The following is a 19,440-nucleotide window of genomic DNA, read 5'->3' on the forward strand; positions in this document are numbered from 1 at the left end:
ATGGAATAACTGCTTTCCAATACCAATAGAAAAAGCTCAAGTTCAGAATTCCATAACCAGCACAATTCCAAAATTAAAGTAAAATAAAGATTTTTCTAAAAAAAAGAGAGAGAAGTTGAGATCATTCATTTTCAGCAGCATATTATAAGAAACCTTAAAGAAGCTCTTCAAATAGGAGCATGATACCAAATAGAAACTTGGGTCTACACAAGGTTGTAAAAAGCACCAGAAATGGCATAAATGAAGGTAAATGTAAAAGACATTGTTTTACTTATCCTTAAATGTTCCAAAAGGAAATTGACTGTCTAGTGCAAAAATACTAAAAATGTATCGTGAGATGCATAGTACATGTGAAAGTAAGATATATGACAACAGCATGAAGAAAGGAAGAGAGAAATTGGAGGTGTATTTTTGTAAGTTTTTTCACTTTATTTGCACTGGTATAACACTTAAAGGTAAATTGCAATAAGTAACAGATGTATACTATAAGCTCTAGCAACAACTAAAACGTTTTAGAAAAGACGTATAACTAATAAGTAAATAATAATGGGGATAAAGTGGAACCACAAAAAGTACACAGTCTAAAGAATACATAAAAAATGTCTACTTTTCTGTGGGCAAAATACAAAAACGACCAATAAGATGGTAGATTTTAATCCAATGATATCAATAGTTACATTAAAAGTAAAGTGTATAGGGGTGAAGAGCCAAGACGGCAGATTATTCAGACACACTAAGCCATCCCACTAAATCAAAGACCCAAAAAACCAAGTAAAATAGATACAGATGTCAATCTTAGAACCCTGAACCTTATATGAAGGGATAAAATATTAGATTAGAAGTCAATGATGATAAGAAACTGACAGTAAACAGGAAAAGAATAGAGATAAATAGTGGAGGTTTCCGGCCAAATGGTATGACTTGGCATGGGCATCTTTGAATAAACTCAACAACCTCGCATGCAGAAAGGCACCTCCGTGTAATTCCCACTAGAAGATAGAGATTTGGCATGGATACATCCAGGGCAAAGCAAAATCATGTTTGCTGTCTGTAGCTCAAGGAGAAGCCCAGATTCTCTCACCTGGTAACCACAAGAGCACACTCCTACAACCCCTGTCCCTCCAGTGAACAGCACCTATAACTGCCATATCTCCACAACCCCAACTGCTGGGAAACAGAGTACTATCCCATCCTATTGTCTTCTGCCATCTAGCCCCCTATATCCCTGTCTTCATCCCCCTCCTACTTGTCTTCTCTACCCCACTGCCCTGAGCGGACCCAACCCGTATTCCAGGACCATCCATACTGGCCCCTAAAGAATCCAACCACTGCCTGCAGCCCAGAGGGGACCCAGCCCAGACCCCAGATCCATCAAAATAAAGAATAACATAGTCTCAGTAGACATAAAATCTACAGCAATGAAAGAAACTAAAACAAATTTCACAAACAAAAGAAACTCAACACAAAAGAGTAAGAAGAACAAAAAAAAAAACCTCAGCACCACAAAAAAATAAAAAGCACTGCAAAATGACACCATTAAATTCACACCTACTGATAATCACACAGAATATAAGTGGCTTAAATGCACCCATAAAGAGACAGGGAGTGACAGAATAGGTCAAAAAAACAGGACGCATGAATATGCTGTCTACAAGAGACACACTTTAGACAAAAAGACATAAATATTAAATACCAAAGGATGCAAAAAATATATATATCAAGCAAGCAGCAACCAAAAAAAGCAAGAGTGGCAACACTAATCTCAGATAAAATATACCATAAAAGACAAGGAAGGACTTTAGATAATGATTAAAATGACAATCCAACATGAAGACGTAACCATAATATATATCTATGCACCTAACTACAGGGCTCCAAAATATATAAAACAAACTGTAAACAGACTGAAAAGAGAAATCAACAGTTCCACAAAAATGGTAAGAGACTTAAACACACCACTCTTGGAAAAAGACAGAACTAGAACTAAGAATACAGACGCAGAAGATCTAAAGGCCACACTCAATCATCTTGACCTTATACACATATACACAACACTCAACCCAACAGTCGCAAATTATGCATTCTTTTACAATGCACATGGAACTTTCTCCAGAATAGATCACATCTTAGGCCACAAGTCAACCCTCAACAAAATCCAAAACATTGAAATCATACAAAGCATCTTCTCCGATCGCAATGCCATAAAAGTAGAAATTGACACCAGGAAGAGCAAGAGAAAAAAATCAAATACATGGAAACTGATAATGCCTTGCTTAAAACTACTGGGTAATAGAAGAAATCAAAGATGGAATCAAAAAATTCCTAGAATCAAATGAGAATGAAAACACATCATACCAAAATGTTTGGGACATCTCAAAGGCAGTGCTCAGGGGTCAATTTACAGCCATGGGCACACGAATTAAACATGAAGAAAGGAACAAAATTAAAATACTAGCCCTACAATTTGACAAAATAGAACACAGCAAAAGAAGCCCACAGTCACCAAAAGAAAGGAAATAATAATACTCAGCAGAAATAAATGAAATAAAGAGTAGAAAAGAAGAGAATCAACAAAATCAATAGCTGGATCATTGAGAAGACAACGAAATTGACAAAACATTGGTCAAATTCAAAGGTGTCAATTCTTCCTTATTCTTGTGCAGCTATCACAGGCATATCAACAGGCATATCAGGTGATTGAAAATACCATGGCTTGGGTCAGGCACACATTAGTCTTCAAAGAAATATCTTTGTTTTTAACACTTTAAAGAGATCTTTGACAGCAGATTTGCTCAGTGCAATGTGTCCTTTGAATTCTTGACTGCTACTTCCACGGGTGTTGATTGTGGATTCAAATAAAATGAAATCCTTGACAACCTCAATCTTTTCTCTATTTATCATGATGTTGCTTATCGGTCTATCCTGAGGATTTTTGTTTTCTTTATGTTGAGGTGTAATCCATACTGAAGGCCGTAGTCTTTGATCTTCACCAGTAAGTGCTTCAAGTCTTCTTCACTTTCAGCAAGCAAGGTTGTGTCGTCTGCGTAATGCAGGTTGTTAACTCTTCCTCCAATCCTGATGCCCTGTTCTTATTCATATACTCCAGCTTCTTGGGTTATTGGCTCAGCAGACAGATTGAATAAATATGGTGAAAAGATACAACCCTGATGCACAACTTTCCTGAATTTAAACCACACAATATCCCCTAGTTCTGTACAACTACCTCTTGATCTGTGTACAGGTTCCTCATGAGCACAAATAACTCTTCTGGGATTCCCATTCCTTGTAATATTATACATAATTTGTTATGATCAACACAGTAGAATGCCTTTACAGAGTCAATAAAATGCAGGAAACATCCTTCTGGTATTCTCTGCTTTCAGCCAAGATTCTTCTGACCTCAGCAATAATAGCTCTGGTTCCACATCCTCTTCTGAATCCAGCTTGAATTTCTGGCCGTTTCCTGTTGATGTACTGCTGCAGCTGCTTTTGAATGATCTTCAGAAAATTTTACTTGACTGTGATTGTGATGGTTAATATTGTGTGTCAACTTGGCTGGGCATGATTCTCAGTGTTTATATGTGATCACGCCCATGATGGAATCTGACGTGAGTAGCCAATCACTTAAAAGGGAGATTCCTTGGGGGTGTACCCTGCATTCAAATATAAGCAGATGTTCTAGCTTCTTGCTCACTCTGAATTCTGCGACTGCCTCGTATTCATCTGACCTCTGGTTCTTGGGACTTGAGCTATCAGCTTATGGGTAGATTTTGGGATTTGTCGATCTTCACAGCCTGAGAGCAGGAGGCCTGCTCTGTGACATGCAGATATTGGGTTTGCCAGCCCTGTGGCTCCATGAATCAAGAGAAGCCTCTGTCCTGATCCATGGACTTGGGATATTCCAGCCTCTACGATCATGTAAGCCGTTTCCTTGATATAAATCTATCTATATGTATTTTTTTATGTACATTTGTACGCTTTTACTGGTTTTTCTTCTCTAGACAGCGCAGCCTAAGACATTTGGTACCAAGAGTGGTTCTAGAGAAACAAAATTTTAAGGATGAGGTTTCTAAATTTGTTCTCAAGTCTGGTTAGTCTTAAAGATGTTGATGACTCTGCTTCCAGCAGTAAAGAGGACACTGCTAATCCATGGCATGAGGTGGCCACACAATTATACAAAATATCACCACCGGAAGATCAGATGTTGGTGAAAGGCAAGGATCCAGTTGAACATGTGTGATAACTTTCTATAGTTTTGTCAGAATGAGAAGTATAAGGAAGCTGGTTGGTTGGTCCTAGTTTTGCTAGACAAACTGGTGAAAGAAGGAGGTGCATTCAGGGCTTGAGAGTCAAAGCTAAAGTGCTGCATAAATGACCTTAAGGCTTCCACTTGTGCTTTGAAAGAAAGTCTTATTTCTCGTGCTAACAGAGTTGAAATTGGCAAAAACCAAACCCAGAACCTTATTGTAAGAGTGGCTGAATTACAATGCCAGCTCAATTGCCAATCTCAAGAGGTGTCTGACGTTAAAGGCATTGAGTGGGAAGAAATGGGATCCTGAAACTTGGGGTAGGGACATATGGACAGATAATCAGGAAACTGGAGACACCGAGCACCTAAATTCCCTTGAATCACTCCTGCCAGCAGAACCACTTCCATCTGAAGAGATTACTTCATGTTTGTCTGCTAAACCATCCTGCCCAGAAAAACCATTAACCCCTCTATTCCTATCTAATGAAAGTAGCCCTACCCCAGCTGACTCTGAAACGCCTTGCCCAAGTTCTTGTCTGAGGGATCGCCTGAGGCAGATACTTTAAAACAAAATGCTAATGTCTTCAAAACAATTCCACGCTACCGATTCTGGCTTCTAATCCTATAACTAGACTTAAGTCCCAGTTAGCCCCAAAAGTAAAGTACAATGTATGACCCAGGAGGAGGCACACTACACTCCAAAGGAACTGCTAAAATATTCTAATATGTACAAACAGAAACCTGGGGAATATGTGTGGGAATGGCTATTAAGGGTATGGGATAATGGTGGAAGTAACATAAAGATAGATCAGTCTGAGTCTGTTGATGTGGGTACACTAATCACAGATTCTTCATTCAATGTTTCAGCTTGAGAAGTTAGGAAAGGACCTAACAGTTTATTTGGTGTTGTTGCTGGATCAAGGATTACAAGGTGGCCTACAATAAATCAAGTTGAAGTGCCAGACCTGCCTTCATATACGGTACGGGAAGGTATCCAAAGGCTTAGGGAAATTGGCATGCTGGAGTTTGTTTATCAGGCTAGACCCACAGACCCACACATGGAGTGCCCAGAGGACACACCTTTTACCACAACTGTGAGGAACAAATTTGTAAAGGAAGCTACAGCATCCTTGACACTGCTGTGATTGCTGTTTTATGTAAATCAGATTTGAGAGTGGGAACTGCCTTAACTGAATTAGACACCTAACTACAGTGGGGCTGATTGGACCCCATGGTAGTGTGGGCCAAGTGGCTACAGTCAATAGACAAAGACAAGGTGGGCATGGTTAGAATAATGGACAGCAGGGTCAAAGCAGCAATCAGTATATTCTGACTCATATGGACTTATGGTGTTGGCTACTCAGTCATGGTGTCCCTAAAAGTGAAATACATAGGAAATCTACTAAATATTTACTTGATCTGTACAAATGCATGAATTCTAGGTCAGGTGAACGGCAGTCTAACTCCAATCAGCAGAATACAGAGTCACGGTCCCTCAATCAGTTCCTAGGTTTGAGTGAGTTTAAAGACCCACCACACCTTGAACGAAGGGGAGGCCGGATCCCCTTGAGAAAGGACTCCAATACGCTGCAAAAAATTTCTCCTGCCAATCTTCCTCCCAGCCTTCCTCAAAGGGATCCACGGCCTTTTACGAGAGTGTGTTCATTGGGGAAAAGGAAATAATCAGATTTGGGGGATTACTGGATACTGGCTCTGAACTGACACTAATTCCAGGAGGCCCAAAACATCACTGTGGCCCACCAGTCAGAGTGTGGGCATAAGGAGTTGAGGTTATCAATGGAGTCTGGTTCATTTCTGTCTCACAGCAGATCCAGTGATTCCTCGAACCCATCCTTTAGTGATTTCCCCAGTTTCAGAACACATAATTAGAATATATATACTTAGCAACTGGCAGAACATCCACATTAGATCTCTGACAAATAGAGTAAGGGCTATTATGGTAGGAAAAGCCAAGTGGAAGCCATTAGAACTGTCCCTACCTAGAAAAATAGTAAACCAAAAGCAACACTGCGTTCCTGGAGGGATTGCAGAGATTACTGCCACCATCAAGGACTTGAAGGATGCAGGGCTGTGATTCACACTACACCCCTATTCAACTTGCCTTTTTGGCCTGTGCAAAAAATAGATGAATCTTGTGGAATGACAGTAATTATTGAAAATTTAACCAGGTGGTGACTCCAACTGCAGCAGCTGTTCCAGTTGTAGTTTCATTGCTTGAGCAAATTAATACTTCTGGTACCTTGTACACAGCTACTGACCTGGCTAATGCCTTTTTCTCCACACCTGTTTCAAAGGACCATCAGAAGCAGTTTGCCACCAGCTGGCAAGGCAAGCAATACACCTTCATTTGCCTACCTCAGAGATACATCAACTCTCTAGCCCTATGTCGTAATTTAGTCCAAAGGGTCTTTGCTCACTCTTCCCTTCCACAAAATACTACACAGGTCCATTACATTGGTGACATTCTGCTGATTGGACTTAGTATAGAAGAAGTGTCAATGACTCTGGACTTATTGGTAAAATATTTGGGTGCTAGAAGGTGGGAAATTCTGGCACTTTTCACATTAGTGAAATTTCTAGGGGTCCAGGGGTGTGGAGCATGTCCAGATATTCCTTCTAAAGTGAAGGATAAGTTATTGCATCTGGCTGCTCCCACAACTAAAAAGTCACCATGTGACCTGAACTGCCCATCATGAACTGATTGTTCCCTGACCACAGAGTCATAAATTTGGTCGTGGAAAGCAGCACTCCATCATTAAATGGAAGTGGTATATATGAGATATAGCCCGAGCAGAACCTGAAGGCACAAGTAAGTTGCATGAGGAAGAGGCCCAAATGACTGTGGTCTCCATTCCTGTCACATTACCTTCCATCTACCAGTCTGCACCTATGGCTTCATGAGGAGTTCCTTATGATCAGTTGACTGAGAAAGAGAAAACCCCTGCCTGGTTTACAGATAGTTCTGTGCGATATGCAGGCACCACCTAAAAGTGGACAGCAGCAGCCCTACAGCTCATTTCTGGGACCTCCCTGAAGGACAGTGGTGAAGGGAAATCCTCTCAATGGGCAGAACTTCGAGCAGTGCAGCTGGTTGTTCACCTTGCTTGGAGGGAGAAATGGCCTGATGAGTGATTGTATACTGATTCATGGGCTGTGATTAATGGTTTGGCTGGATGATCAGGGACATGAAAGGACCATGATTGGAAAATTGGAGACAAGGATTTATGGGGAAGAGGTATGTAGATAGACATCTCTGAATGGGCCAAAGAAGTAAAGATATTTGTGTCTCAAATGAATGTTCACCGAAGGGTGAACTTAGCAGAGGATGATTTTGACATTCAAGTGGATAGGATGATGCATTCTGCGGGAACCAGTCATCCTACTTCCCCAGCTACTCCTGTCACTGCTCAATGCGCTGATGAACAAAGTGGCCATGGTGGGAGCAATGGAGGTTATGCATGCGATCACCAATATGAGCTTCCACTCACCAGACTGCCTTGGCTACAGCCACTGCTAAGTGCCCAACCTGCCAACAGCAGAGACCAACACAGAGTCCCCAATATGGCACCATCACTTGAGGTGATCAGCCAGCAACCTAATGGCAAGTTAATTACATTGGACCACTTCCATCATGGAAAGGGCAACATTTTGTCCTTACTGGAATAGACTCTTACTCAATATGGATTTGCCTTCCCTGAATGCAATGCTTCTGCCAAAACTCCAATCCATGGAATTACAGAATGCCTTACCTGCCATCATGGAATTCCATACAGCATTGCCTCAGATCCAGGGATATACTTCACAGCAAATGAAGTGCGGCAGTGGGAACATGTTCATGGAATTCACTGGTCTTACCGTGTTCCTCATCATGCTGAAACAACTAGTTTGATACAATGATGGAATGGTCTTCTGAAGACACAATTTCGGCTCCAGCTAGGTGGCAATACCTTGCAGGGCTGGGGCTGTGTTCTCCAGGAGGCTGTATATGCTCTAAACCAGCCTCCAATATATGGTGCTGTTTCCCTCAAAGCCAGGATTCATGGGTCCAGGAATCAAGTGGTGGAAATGGGAGTGGCACCATTCAATATTACCCCTAGTGACCTACTCACAAGATTTTTCCTTCCTTCCCCATGACCTTATGCTCTGCAGGTCTACAGGTCATAGTTCCAAAGGGAGGAATGCTCCCACCTGGAGACACATCACTGATTCCATTGAACTGGAAGCTACGAATGCCATCTGGCCACTCTGGGCTTCTTATGCTTCTGGATCAACAGGCAAAGAAGGGAGTTACTATACTGGCTTGTGTGATTTATCCTGATTACCAAAAGGAAATCGGATCGGTATTACATAATGGAGGTAAAGAAGTGTTATGTCTGGAATGCAGGTGATCCCTTATGGCGTCTCTCAGTACTACAATGCCCTGTGATTAAAGTCAATGGAAAACTACAGCAACCCAATTCTGACATGATTGCTAATGAACCAGACCCTTCAGGAATGAAGGTTTGGGTCACCCCGCCAGGCAGAGAACCACGACCAGCTGAGGTGTTTGCTGAGGGCAAAGGAAATACAGAATGACTCATGGACGAAAAAAAAAAGAAAGAAGGTAGTTCTAAATACCAGTTATGGCCACATGACCAGTTGCAGAAATGAGGATTGTAATTGTTAGGAGTATTTCTGCTTTGTATGTGTGCATCAAATATTTTTGTTTTCTTCACTTATAAAATATACGATGTAAACTGGGCTACTGCATTTTCGGTTGTATGTGTGTTAGTTGTATCGTGTTAGGTGCAAGTATAACTTTAAAAATGTCTTTATTCAGAGATTATGTATGGTTTAAGGAGATTTTCACATGTGCCTAGTTGACAAGGGGTGGACTGTGGTGGTTAATATTGTGTGTTAAATTGGTTGGGCCATGATTCTCAGTGTTTATATGCAATCATTCCCATAATAGAGTCTGCTGTGAGTAGCCAGTCAGTTGAAGGGGAGTTCCCTTGTGGGTGTGGCCTGCAGCCAAATATAAGCAGATGTTCTGGCTTTTTGCTCACTCTGGATCCTGCTGCTGCCTTCTATTCATCCGACCTCTGGTTCTTGGGACTTGAGCTATCAGCTCATCTACAGATCTTGGTATTTCCCTATCTTCAGAGCCTGAGAGCAGGAGCCGTGCTCTCCGACCTGCCAATCTTGGGTAGCCCATCCCTGTGGGTACATGAATCAAGAGAAGCCTCTATCCTGATCCATGGACTTGGGGCCTTCCAGCCTCTACAATCACCCGGGGATTTCCTTGATATAAATCGCTTTCTAAATATATTTGTACTCTTTACCAGTTTTGCTTCTCTAGAGAACCCAGCCTAAGACAGTGATATTAATGATATTGCCTAATAATTTCCCCATTCATTGGGAACACCCATCTTTGGAATAGGCACAAATATGGATCTCTTCCAGGCAATTGGCCAGGTAGCTGTTCTCCACTTTTGTTGGCATAGATGAGAGAATACTTCTAGGACTATATATTTGTTGAAACATTTATATTTGTATTCCTTCAATTCCTGAAGCCTATTTTTTTGCCAATGCCTTCATTGCAATTTGGACTTCTTCCTTCAGTACCATTGGTTCCTGATCATATGCTATCTCCTGAAATGGTTGAATGTCAACCAATTCTTTTGGTATAGTGGCTCTGTGTATTCCTTCCATCTTTTTTTTGTTACTTCCTGTATTAATTCTTTTCCCTTAGAATCCTTCAATATTGCATCTTAAATTATTTATTCAGCTCTTTCAGCTTGAGAAATGCTGAACTTGTTCTGCCCTTTTGGATTTCTAACTCCAGGGCTTTGCATATGGCATTATAATTCTTTGTCTTCTCAGTCCACCCTGTGAAACTTTTCCTTCAGCTCTTTTACTTCATCATTTCTTCCATTTGCTTTATCTACTCAGGGTTCAAAAGCAAGTTTCAATGTCTCTTCTGACATCCATTTTGGTCTTTTCATTCTTCCCTATCTTTTTAATGATCTCTTGTTTTCATCATATATACCCTTAATGTCATTCCACAACTTGTCTGGTCTTTTGTCATTAGTGTTCAAAGCATCAAACCTATTCTTGAGATGTTCTCGAAATTCAGGTGGAATATACTCAAGGTCATAATTTGGCTCTCATGGACATGTTCTTATTTTCTTCAGCTTCAAGTTAAACTTGCCTGTGAGCAATTGATGGTTGTTACACAGTTGGTTCCTGGCCTAGTTCTGACTGATGATATTGAGCTTTTCCGTTATCTCTTTCCACAGATGTAGTCAACTTGCTTCCTGTGTAGTCATCTGGCAAAGTACATGTGGGTAGTCATTGTTCATGTTGTTGAAAAAAGGTATATGCAGTGAAGAAGTAGTGAGTTCTGGCATCATTTCTATCACCATGGCCGTATTTTCTAATTACCAATCCTTCTTCTTTGTTTCCAACTTTTGTAATCTAATCACCAGTAATAATCAATGCATCTTGACTGCATCTTCAATGAATTTCAGAATGCTAATGTTGTCAAATATCTTCAATTTCTTCATCTTTGGTCTTAGAGGTTTGTGGGCAAATTTAAATAACAGCCTTATCTATTGGTCTTCCTTGTAGGTGTATGAATATTATTCTATCACTGAGAGCACTGCACTTCAAGATAGATCTTGAAATGTTCATTTTGCAATGAATGTTGTAATTCATGTTGTAATTCCTGGCATAGTAAACCATATGATTATCCAATTCAAAATGGCCAATACCAGTCCATTTCAGCTCGCTAATACCTAGGATATTGATGTTTATGAATTACATTTCATTCTTGACAATTTCCAAATTCCTAGAATCATACTTTGTGCATTCCACGTTCCAATTATTAATGGATGTTAGCTGCTGTTTCATCACATTTTGAGTCGTGCCACATCAGTGAATAGAGGTCCTGAAATCTTTACCCATCCATGTCATTAAGGTCAACTCTACTTTGAGGAGGCAGCTCTTCCCCAGTCGTCTTTTGAATGCCTTCCCACATGAGGGGTTCATCTTCCTGCACTGTATCAATCTTCTGCTACTATTCATAAGGTTTTCACTGGTTAATTCTTCTCAGAAGTAGACCATCAGGTCCTTCTTCCTAGTCTGTCTTAGTCTGAAAACAAAGCTGAAACCTGTCCAATATGGCTGACCCTGCTGGTATTTTAATACCGGTGACATAGTTTTTAGCATCACAGCAACAAGCAAGTCCACACAGTCCAACAAACTGGCAGACACATTACAGAAATGCAAATCATATCTACAATGAGATACCATCTCACCCTGACATTACTGGCCAGAATCAAAAACAAACAAAAAAATCCAGAAAACAACAAACGTTGGAGAAGTTGCAGGGAAACTGGGACTCTTATGCACTGATAGTGAGAATGCAAAATGGTACAACCATTTTGGAAAATAATATGCTGATTCCTTAAAAAGCTAGAAGTAGAAATATCACTCCATCCAGCAATTGCACTCCTAGTAATCTACCTAGAGAAATAAGAGCCATCACAGAAATAGACACCTGCACACCCATGTTCACTGCAGTATTAGTCACAAAAACAGAAAGAGGTATACAACCTAAGTGCCCATCAACAAATTGATAGATATACATATGCATAGGCACAGTGGAATAGAACCTAAGGATAAAGAACAAGGATGAACCTATGAACATGGATGAATCTGGAGGGCATTGTGTTGAGTGAAATAAGTCAAACACAAAAAAACAAATATTGTATGACACCACTATTGTAAAAACCCATGAAAATGCTTCCACACAGAATAAAAGATCTCTGATGATTATGAGGGTGTGGATGGCTGGGGAAGGAAAATCACTAACTAGTAGTATAAAAGTGGTAACTTTGGTGAAGGGCAAACAGCACACAATACTGGGTAAGCCAGCACAACTTGACCAGGGCAAAATCATAGAAGCATCACAGACACATCCAAACACCTTGAGAGTCCTACCTAATGGCTGAGGTCTGGGGACCATGGTTTGGGGAGATATCTAGCTGAACTGGCATAACATAATCTATAAAGAATGTGTTCAACATCCAACTGTGGTGAGTAGCATCTGGGGTAGTAAAAGCCTGAGAGCAACCATCTCTACTGGTCCTATTCCAGCTGAAACAAAGGAGAATGAAGAAGACCAAAGACACGAGGGAAAGATTAGTCCAAAGGACTAATGAACGGCAACTACCATAATCTCCCCCAGACTGAACCCAGAACAACTAGATGGTGACTAGTTACCACCACCAAATGTTCTGGCAGGGATCACAACAGAGGATCTTGGACACAGAAGGAGAGAAATGTAGAAAAATTCTAATTCACACACACCACAATAGAAGACTGGGATTTCTGGTCCGACAGGAACTAGAGAAAACCTGAAAATTTGGCCCTCAGAAACCGTTTTGACTCAATACACAAGTCACTCCTGAGATTCAACATTCAGCCAAAGTTTAGACAGGCCTACATGGCCAACAATAACAAGCATGAGGAACATGCTTCATAGTTCAATTCATCCATTGGAGACTAATGGGCAAACCATCTGAAAAGCAAAGAGGAGAAGGAAGGAAGGGAAAGGGAAATTGGACAAATGAAAAAGGGAGCCCGATGCAGAGAATGGGAGACTGTTGACAAGCAGCAAGGCTGGCATCCAATATCTCAAAACAATTTGTGTATTAACTGTTTAATGAGAAACAAATATATTCTGTAAACTTTCACCTGAACAAAATTTAAAAAAAAGAATGTAACATGCCAATAAAAACACATAGATTATGTAACTGTATAATAAAGCAAGACCAACTATATGCTGTGCCAAAAAACACTCTACTATGAGTCGGAATCGACTTAACGGCATTGGGTTTGGGTTTTTTTAAATATAAAGACATGGATACATAGATAGATAGTTACATAAAGATGAAGTAAAAGGATGTAGAAAGACTTATCAGGGAAATACTAATCCATGGAAAGCTGCAGTGGCTTTATCATCAGGAATATGAATATTATCAGGGATAAAGAGGAACATTAGCTAATGACAGAAAGCCCAATCCACCAAGAAGACATAATACTCCCGGATGTTTTATGCACTAATAAAAGCATGTCAAAATGCATAAAGCAATATCAATGAAAATGGAGAAAAAGACCAATTCCTAATATTAGCTACAGAATTCAAAACTCTTCTCTCAGTGTTCAATAGAACAAGCTGACAAAAAAAAAAAATGAAATATCTAAATACACTGTCAAACAACTAGTCCTAATAGACATTTATAGGCGGTAGTAAAACATTCATTTTTTTCAACTGCTCTGGAACATTCATGAAGATAAATTGTACTGTGGCTGTGTTAGTTATTGAGTGCTTTTATAACAGAAATACAACAAGTGGATGGATTTAAAAAACAAAAATTTATTTTCTCGCAGTTTAGAAGCCTAGAACTTAGAATTCACAGCACCAGCTCAAGGGGAAGGCTTTCTCTCTCTCTCAAATATGTCTCTTCAATTTCTGCTTCCTGGTTTCTTGGAGATCTCCATGTGTCTTCGTACCTATTTTACCTCATCTCTGCTCTGCTTGCTTGTTTAATCTCTTTTATATCTCAAAAGAATTGACCCTACACTACATTAACACTGCCTTGTTAGCATAACAAAGACAACCCATTCTGAAATGGGATTATAACCACAAGCATAGACGTTAGGATTTTTAACACATATTATGGGGGGACGTAGTTCACTCCGTAACATTGGCCACAAAACAAGCCTCGAAACTGGAAATAAATTGTACTGAAGGGTGGAATAAAACAAGGGAACGAGACTAGAAGCTAAGAAATGACAGAGCACTGCAAGTGGTGGGAGGTAGAAAATACCTATCAAATGGGTTGGTTGTTCAAATTTCAACGCTTTTTTTTTTTAGCTGGGTAGGAGCAGGTTTTACAGCTTGGACGATGCAGGAGAAAGACAGCCCAGTCTTCTGGTGCTTATGCATGAGAAGAGATCAGGATCAAAGCTCAAGCCTCTAAAACTTGTTACAGAAATTCTTCTTTTTGCAACTTGAAACAGATGTATAAAAAGCACCTTCATGGACGCTGAGGTTCCTGCGCAAGTACCAACAGTCCTGTAATCCAAACAGGAACTTGTCACCTGAAGAAGAAGAAAGAAAAAGAAAGGGCATCCCTAATTTCTACCTCCAAATCCTCTCCAGGAAGGCAACCATTTGCCACTTAAGAGGTAAGCAGTAATAAACATTTGTTGGAAGAGGAAGAACCATTGACTCAATGAGTGAGGTTAAACAGCACATTACCCTGGGCATCAAGTACTTTCTGGGAAGGGATTGAAATGACCGAGATGGGTCTTTAGTGGATCAACCTGTCCCAGCCTCAAATCCTTCGTACTGAGCCTTCATTTCCCAAAAGTCCTACTATAAACACGCCTCAGTGAAATATTTATAGCCTAATTCATGGCATCACTCAGAATCTAATAGGCTGTTTTTACGTGATGATCTTGAAGAACCAAAGGACCCAGAGATCCTTCAGGAAACTTTTTTTTTTCTGATAGGTTTACTGGTCCCATTAAGAGTCAGTAACAACACAGCACCGGAACAAGAGAAGAGGACACTCTACCAACAACTCTTTAAGAGACAGGAAAAAAATCTTCCCTCACCCTCTGCTATGGACCCCAGGGCACCTGAGAGAGCCGTCTTGCTGAAAATATGGAAAATGTTACACCAAGAGGGCTTCTCAGTCTCCACCTACCTTCAAAATGCTTGAAGAGAATACACTTCTGGCCAAAACCGGCATGGCAGGTGGTTCTCTTAAACTCGCAACTTCCATCGTGTAGGATTAGAGGACACTTGTAACATTGTAGAGCTGGAAAGCCAAAATCAGTACAATGAGACTTTCTGTGTTCACTTTTGCTGCTGTGCAGGAGATAGCGCCCACCACCTGGCATGAACAATGGTCAGGTACCCACACACATTAGCATAAATTATTGGGCTAAAAGAGCAGTTTGATTTCCCCTGGTTGGCTTACCTCAGTGGAGCCTCTCCTGCATCTCTGGCGGGCCTGCACCAAGGGCCATTGTGGAGATGAGGCATGTGTGCCTGTGCAGCAAGGCCTGTGCCCAACCACAGACAGAATTTCTATACTAACAGGAACTCATTCTCCCTGAACTAGGCTGCCTTCCTGTAGGAGAAAATCGTGGCCTGCATTGCCACTTCCCAGACCTCACATCCTGTGACCCTGGAACCCTCCTCTCAGCCTTTCAAAACAACACTCATCCTCTGCCTCATCACCCACAAAGAGCCTTCCTAGATCCCTTTCAACTCAAATTTAGGGCTCTCAGAAAGAAAGTTGGAGGAATTGGGAAGTATCATGAACTAGTGCTGTGTGAGGAAATTTTTAATTTTTCAGCTGCTGATAGGTCTAACTGGGGATATTTCAAGACTAAAAGTAAGCACTCCATTCTGAAATTAAACTGAGGGTTTTACTTCTACACTCCCGGTGATCTTTAGGCTTCCGTTAAAATTTGCTGTTTGGAAAACAAAGCTCAGTCGTGGTTATTATGTAATAGTGTTCCTGCAGCTAGGTTTAGAGAAAGCTTCACTGAGCTGTTCAGGTAAATTAGAGCCTATAGATAAAGCTGTTGCTTTAACTATCTTAAAAGAAGTTCTTCGGCAAATGCCTAGGCATTATCTTTTTCTGTCAGCTAAATAAGCAGAGTTTATTTAGGATTCCCTAAGTAATGGCTGGAGCCCTGGTGGTGCAGTAGTTGACAGCTCAGCTGCCAACCAAAATGTTCCCAGTTCGAATCCACCAACTGCTCCTTGGAAACCCTACAGGGCTGTTCTACTCCCTCCTGTAAGAGCCAGAATCGACAGTGATCAGCTCTGTATCCAAAGATTCCAATTAAGTTGGCCTAGCTGCAAATATATCACTAAACTTTCATGTCAAAATTCTTTATCCTTTTCAGTGACAAGTATTTCCTTAGTTAAAAGGCATCAGGTATGAGAGGTGTGTTACACTAGAAATTGATGTAAAAAAAAGTTTTACAGGTAATTCCCACTCTTGTAAATCTCACTTCCTTTCCTGCCATGGCTTTGATGTGAAACTGTTATATGTACTCACTCGACTTGTTAAATATCTTTGTTTTCCCTGTAAGACAGAGCATACCTCTACAGCCGAACTGAACGCATGCTCTAATGTGGTTTATTCCTTCAATAAATTTTATTTCTTTTTCATATCAAATTGGAGTATCGGTTCAGTGACTTCACTAGGACAGTATTAACATAGGAGGCGGGATTAGCCTGAAGAAATAGAGGAATAAGGAGGAAGAAACGAAGAGAGCAAATCCGGGCTAAAAGTGAAAGAGGAAGCAAAGGAGAGTGGAGGCCTAGGAGGAACAAAACAAGTGGTGGTGGGATAGAGGCTGTGAAGGCCTCCACTAAAGGGAAGGTCAGGACCATCATTGAATCTCACTCCTCACTTTCCCCTGGACTAATAATCCACAATCGCCACAGCTCAGCTAGACTCAGCCCCCACCCTCCTTCCAGATGATCCCAGAGCTTACCTTGCAGGAAGCCCCACATCAAGGAAAGGCCCAGCATGAGCAACAGGAGGCGCTTATCCATCTCAGAACCCAACACAAAGGAGGAGCAGAAGACAGAATAGAGCCTGCAGGTGCTTCACGCTCTCACAATCACTGCTTTACAACCCCAGGCTGGAGAGACAGCCAATGAGAGCCTGGGTGGAGGCTGTACTTCCCTTGCCAGAAAGGAGCCATGACCCTGAATCCTCCCAGATTCCTGGCTCTGCTCGCCTCCATCGCCAGCCAAGGGAGCCATGTTCTTTCATGGCTTCTTCCTGTCTCATTTTAACTGGATTTAAAATATGAGAAATATTGTTGAAGAAAATATGATTGTAAAAAAAAAAAAAAATCTCAGCTATTTCATAAATGAGAGGATTTGGATTTTTTTAAACACCTAAGGACTTAAGGTCAACATAAGATCAGGAACATTGCCTAGAAGACAGAGGCAGAATTCTAAGAATACAAAGATAAGAGCAACCCAGCAATTAAACACAATTTTGTCATTTTAGTGGAAATAAGACCAAACTCTACCTTTGCATACTCTTTGACAGAAAAGATTTTTTTTTAAATCCTATCATTCCTGGAAACCCTGGTGGCATAGTGGTTAAGTGCTACAGCTGCTAACCAAGAGGTCAGCAGTTCAAATCTGCCAGGCGCTCCTTGGAAACTCTATGGGGCAGTTCTACTCTGTCCTATAGGGTCGCTATGAGTCGAATCAACTCAACGGAGGTGGGTTTTTCTGGTCTTATCATGCCTTAGTTAGCTTTGACTCTAAAACATCCCATTCCCACAAACCTTCTACTCCTTTTCATATGCATAGAGCTTTGCCTCTCACTTTGTTTTTTAATTATAAAACAACTAGATTGTTTTTTATGTTAGAGACAATTGCTTTCTAGTTTTAATAGAATCCATCTTTCACACCTGGCCTAATGTAGAATAAATCCAAGCTTTAAACTACTGAAATGATCTTGAGAACTGTGTTTAAGCTGTTATACTAAAAACATAATTACTGTTGAAATAACTTCTTTGTCATTACAAATTCGCTTTCATTGATTTCTGGGAATATTGTGATTATTCCACTTTTAAGTGCTCATTTACCTTGAAATCAATCAAAATGCAACTTCTTGAGAGGATATTATAATCTAATTTGGTAATAACATACAGGGGTAGAAAAATATGAAATATACACATATAACATACCTGAAACACAAACCTGTTGCCGTTGAGTCAATTCTAACCCGTAGAGACCCTGTAAGACAGAGTACAACTGCCCCATAGGGTTTCCAAGGAGTGCCTGGTGGATTTGAACTGCAGACCTTCTAATTATTAGCTGTAGCTTTTTTGGTTTGTTTTAGCTCTTAAACACTATACCACCATGGATTTAGGGGAACAGAAAGATTAAGTTACTTCTCTTGAGGTCGGGTGACTTAACCTTATCTTCTGCATGCTTTAAAGAATCTGTTAAGGGGCAATTTTGGAATTGTTCTTGCAGAAGCCACATTATATCGATCAAAATAAGCACTGACAATCTTGGAGAGGTGAAGGACCCCCTTATATTTAGTGCACTGTTTAAATGAATCAGTTTAACAATCTCAAAAACTCTCCAAAGTAACCACTACAGGCACAAATTATCCTTGTTCACTGATGCTATTAGATAGATAGATGCAAGAATTAGGAGTGAGAGGACATGTAAAATGCAGGACTTTTCAGGAATAGGAGAGGAATGAGACTTCAATAACCCTATGAGAGCTAGCAAGTTTCGTAGGAATGAGATGCTTATGCGTCTTGATTCTTGGGCCACATCCTGGTTGTTGGCCACCTCCAAATAGTGACCTGACAGTTTATATCCTCCCTCAAGTGAAAACCAGGAGCAGGCTTTCTCTGGATCAAAGCCAAGCTCTCAGAACAAAAACAAAATGGATGGTGAACCTCATCCACTTTTATAGGTGATCCACAATAAAGTTTATCCAAATGGAAGTCTGTCTGGTAAGAACTTCACACTAGCCTGTCTCTGAGGCTAGCTCGAACAACAGGCTGAAGAATCCTAGGTCTGTGTTCTACTCTATAATTCTCCTTTTTATGACAAACACAATTTCAGACAGCACAACACAAAACAGTAACAGCACAAAGAAATTAAAGCACACAGTGTTTATTCAGTCAGTTAATCTGCGTGCACACAGGGAGACCTCTCTGTTCAGACAAACAGGGAGACTCATCTTAGGCCAGTAACAACAAGTTGTAAGGAGAAGAGAGAGGAAATGTAGAAGAAAATTAAGTAAAAAGGCTAACCTAACCATGACTAATTTGAATGACGCAGTGGTTAAGAGCTCGGTTGCTAACCAAGAGGTCAGCAGTTCAAATCTAGCAGCCACCCCTTGGAAACCATATAGGGCAGTTCCATTCTGTCATACAGGGATGATATGAGTCAGAATTGACTTGATGGTAAAGGTTTGGTTTTCTTCTTCTTTTTTTTTTTTCTTATATGAACATGTAGATCTTATCTAATGACATAAAACTCAGAGAATTCAGGGCAAGTTTCCCAGAGAAGTTCCCATTTCATTTTCTTATCATGGCTTGTT

General features: G+C 40.6%; 1 protein-coding gene across 1 annotated transcript; it reads right to left on the reverse strand.

Annotated features, from left to right (window-relative positions):
- Positions 1-14,160: 14,160 nt before the first annotated feature.
- LOC100671792 (prostate and testis expressed protein 14-like) lies at positions 14,161-16,905 on the reverse strand. The gene is made up of 3 exons (XM_064288663.1): positions 16,844-16,905; positions 15,031-15,144; positions 14,161-14,419 (listed from the first exon to the last, which is right to left on the reverse strand). The coding sequence occupies exons 1-3, from the start codon at positions 16,902-16,904 to the stop codon at positions 14,295-14,297; spliced, it is 300 nt and encodes a 99-aa protein (XP_064144733.1). The 5' UTR covers position 16,905; the 3' UTR covers positions 14,161-14,294.
- Positions 16,906-19,440: the final 2,535 nt, after the last annotated feature.

Source organism: Loxodonta africana, chromosome 7 (assembly GCF_030014295.1).
Source record: "Loxodonta africana isolate mLoxAfr1 chromosome 7, mLoxAfr1.hap2, whole genome shotgun sequence".
Taxonomy (NCBI): Eukaryota; Metazoa; Chordata; class Mammalia; order Proboscidea; family Elephantidae; genus Loxodonta; species Loxodonta africana.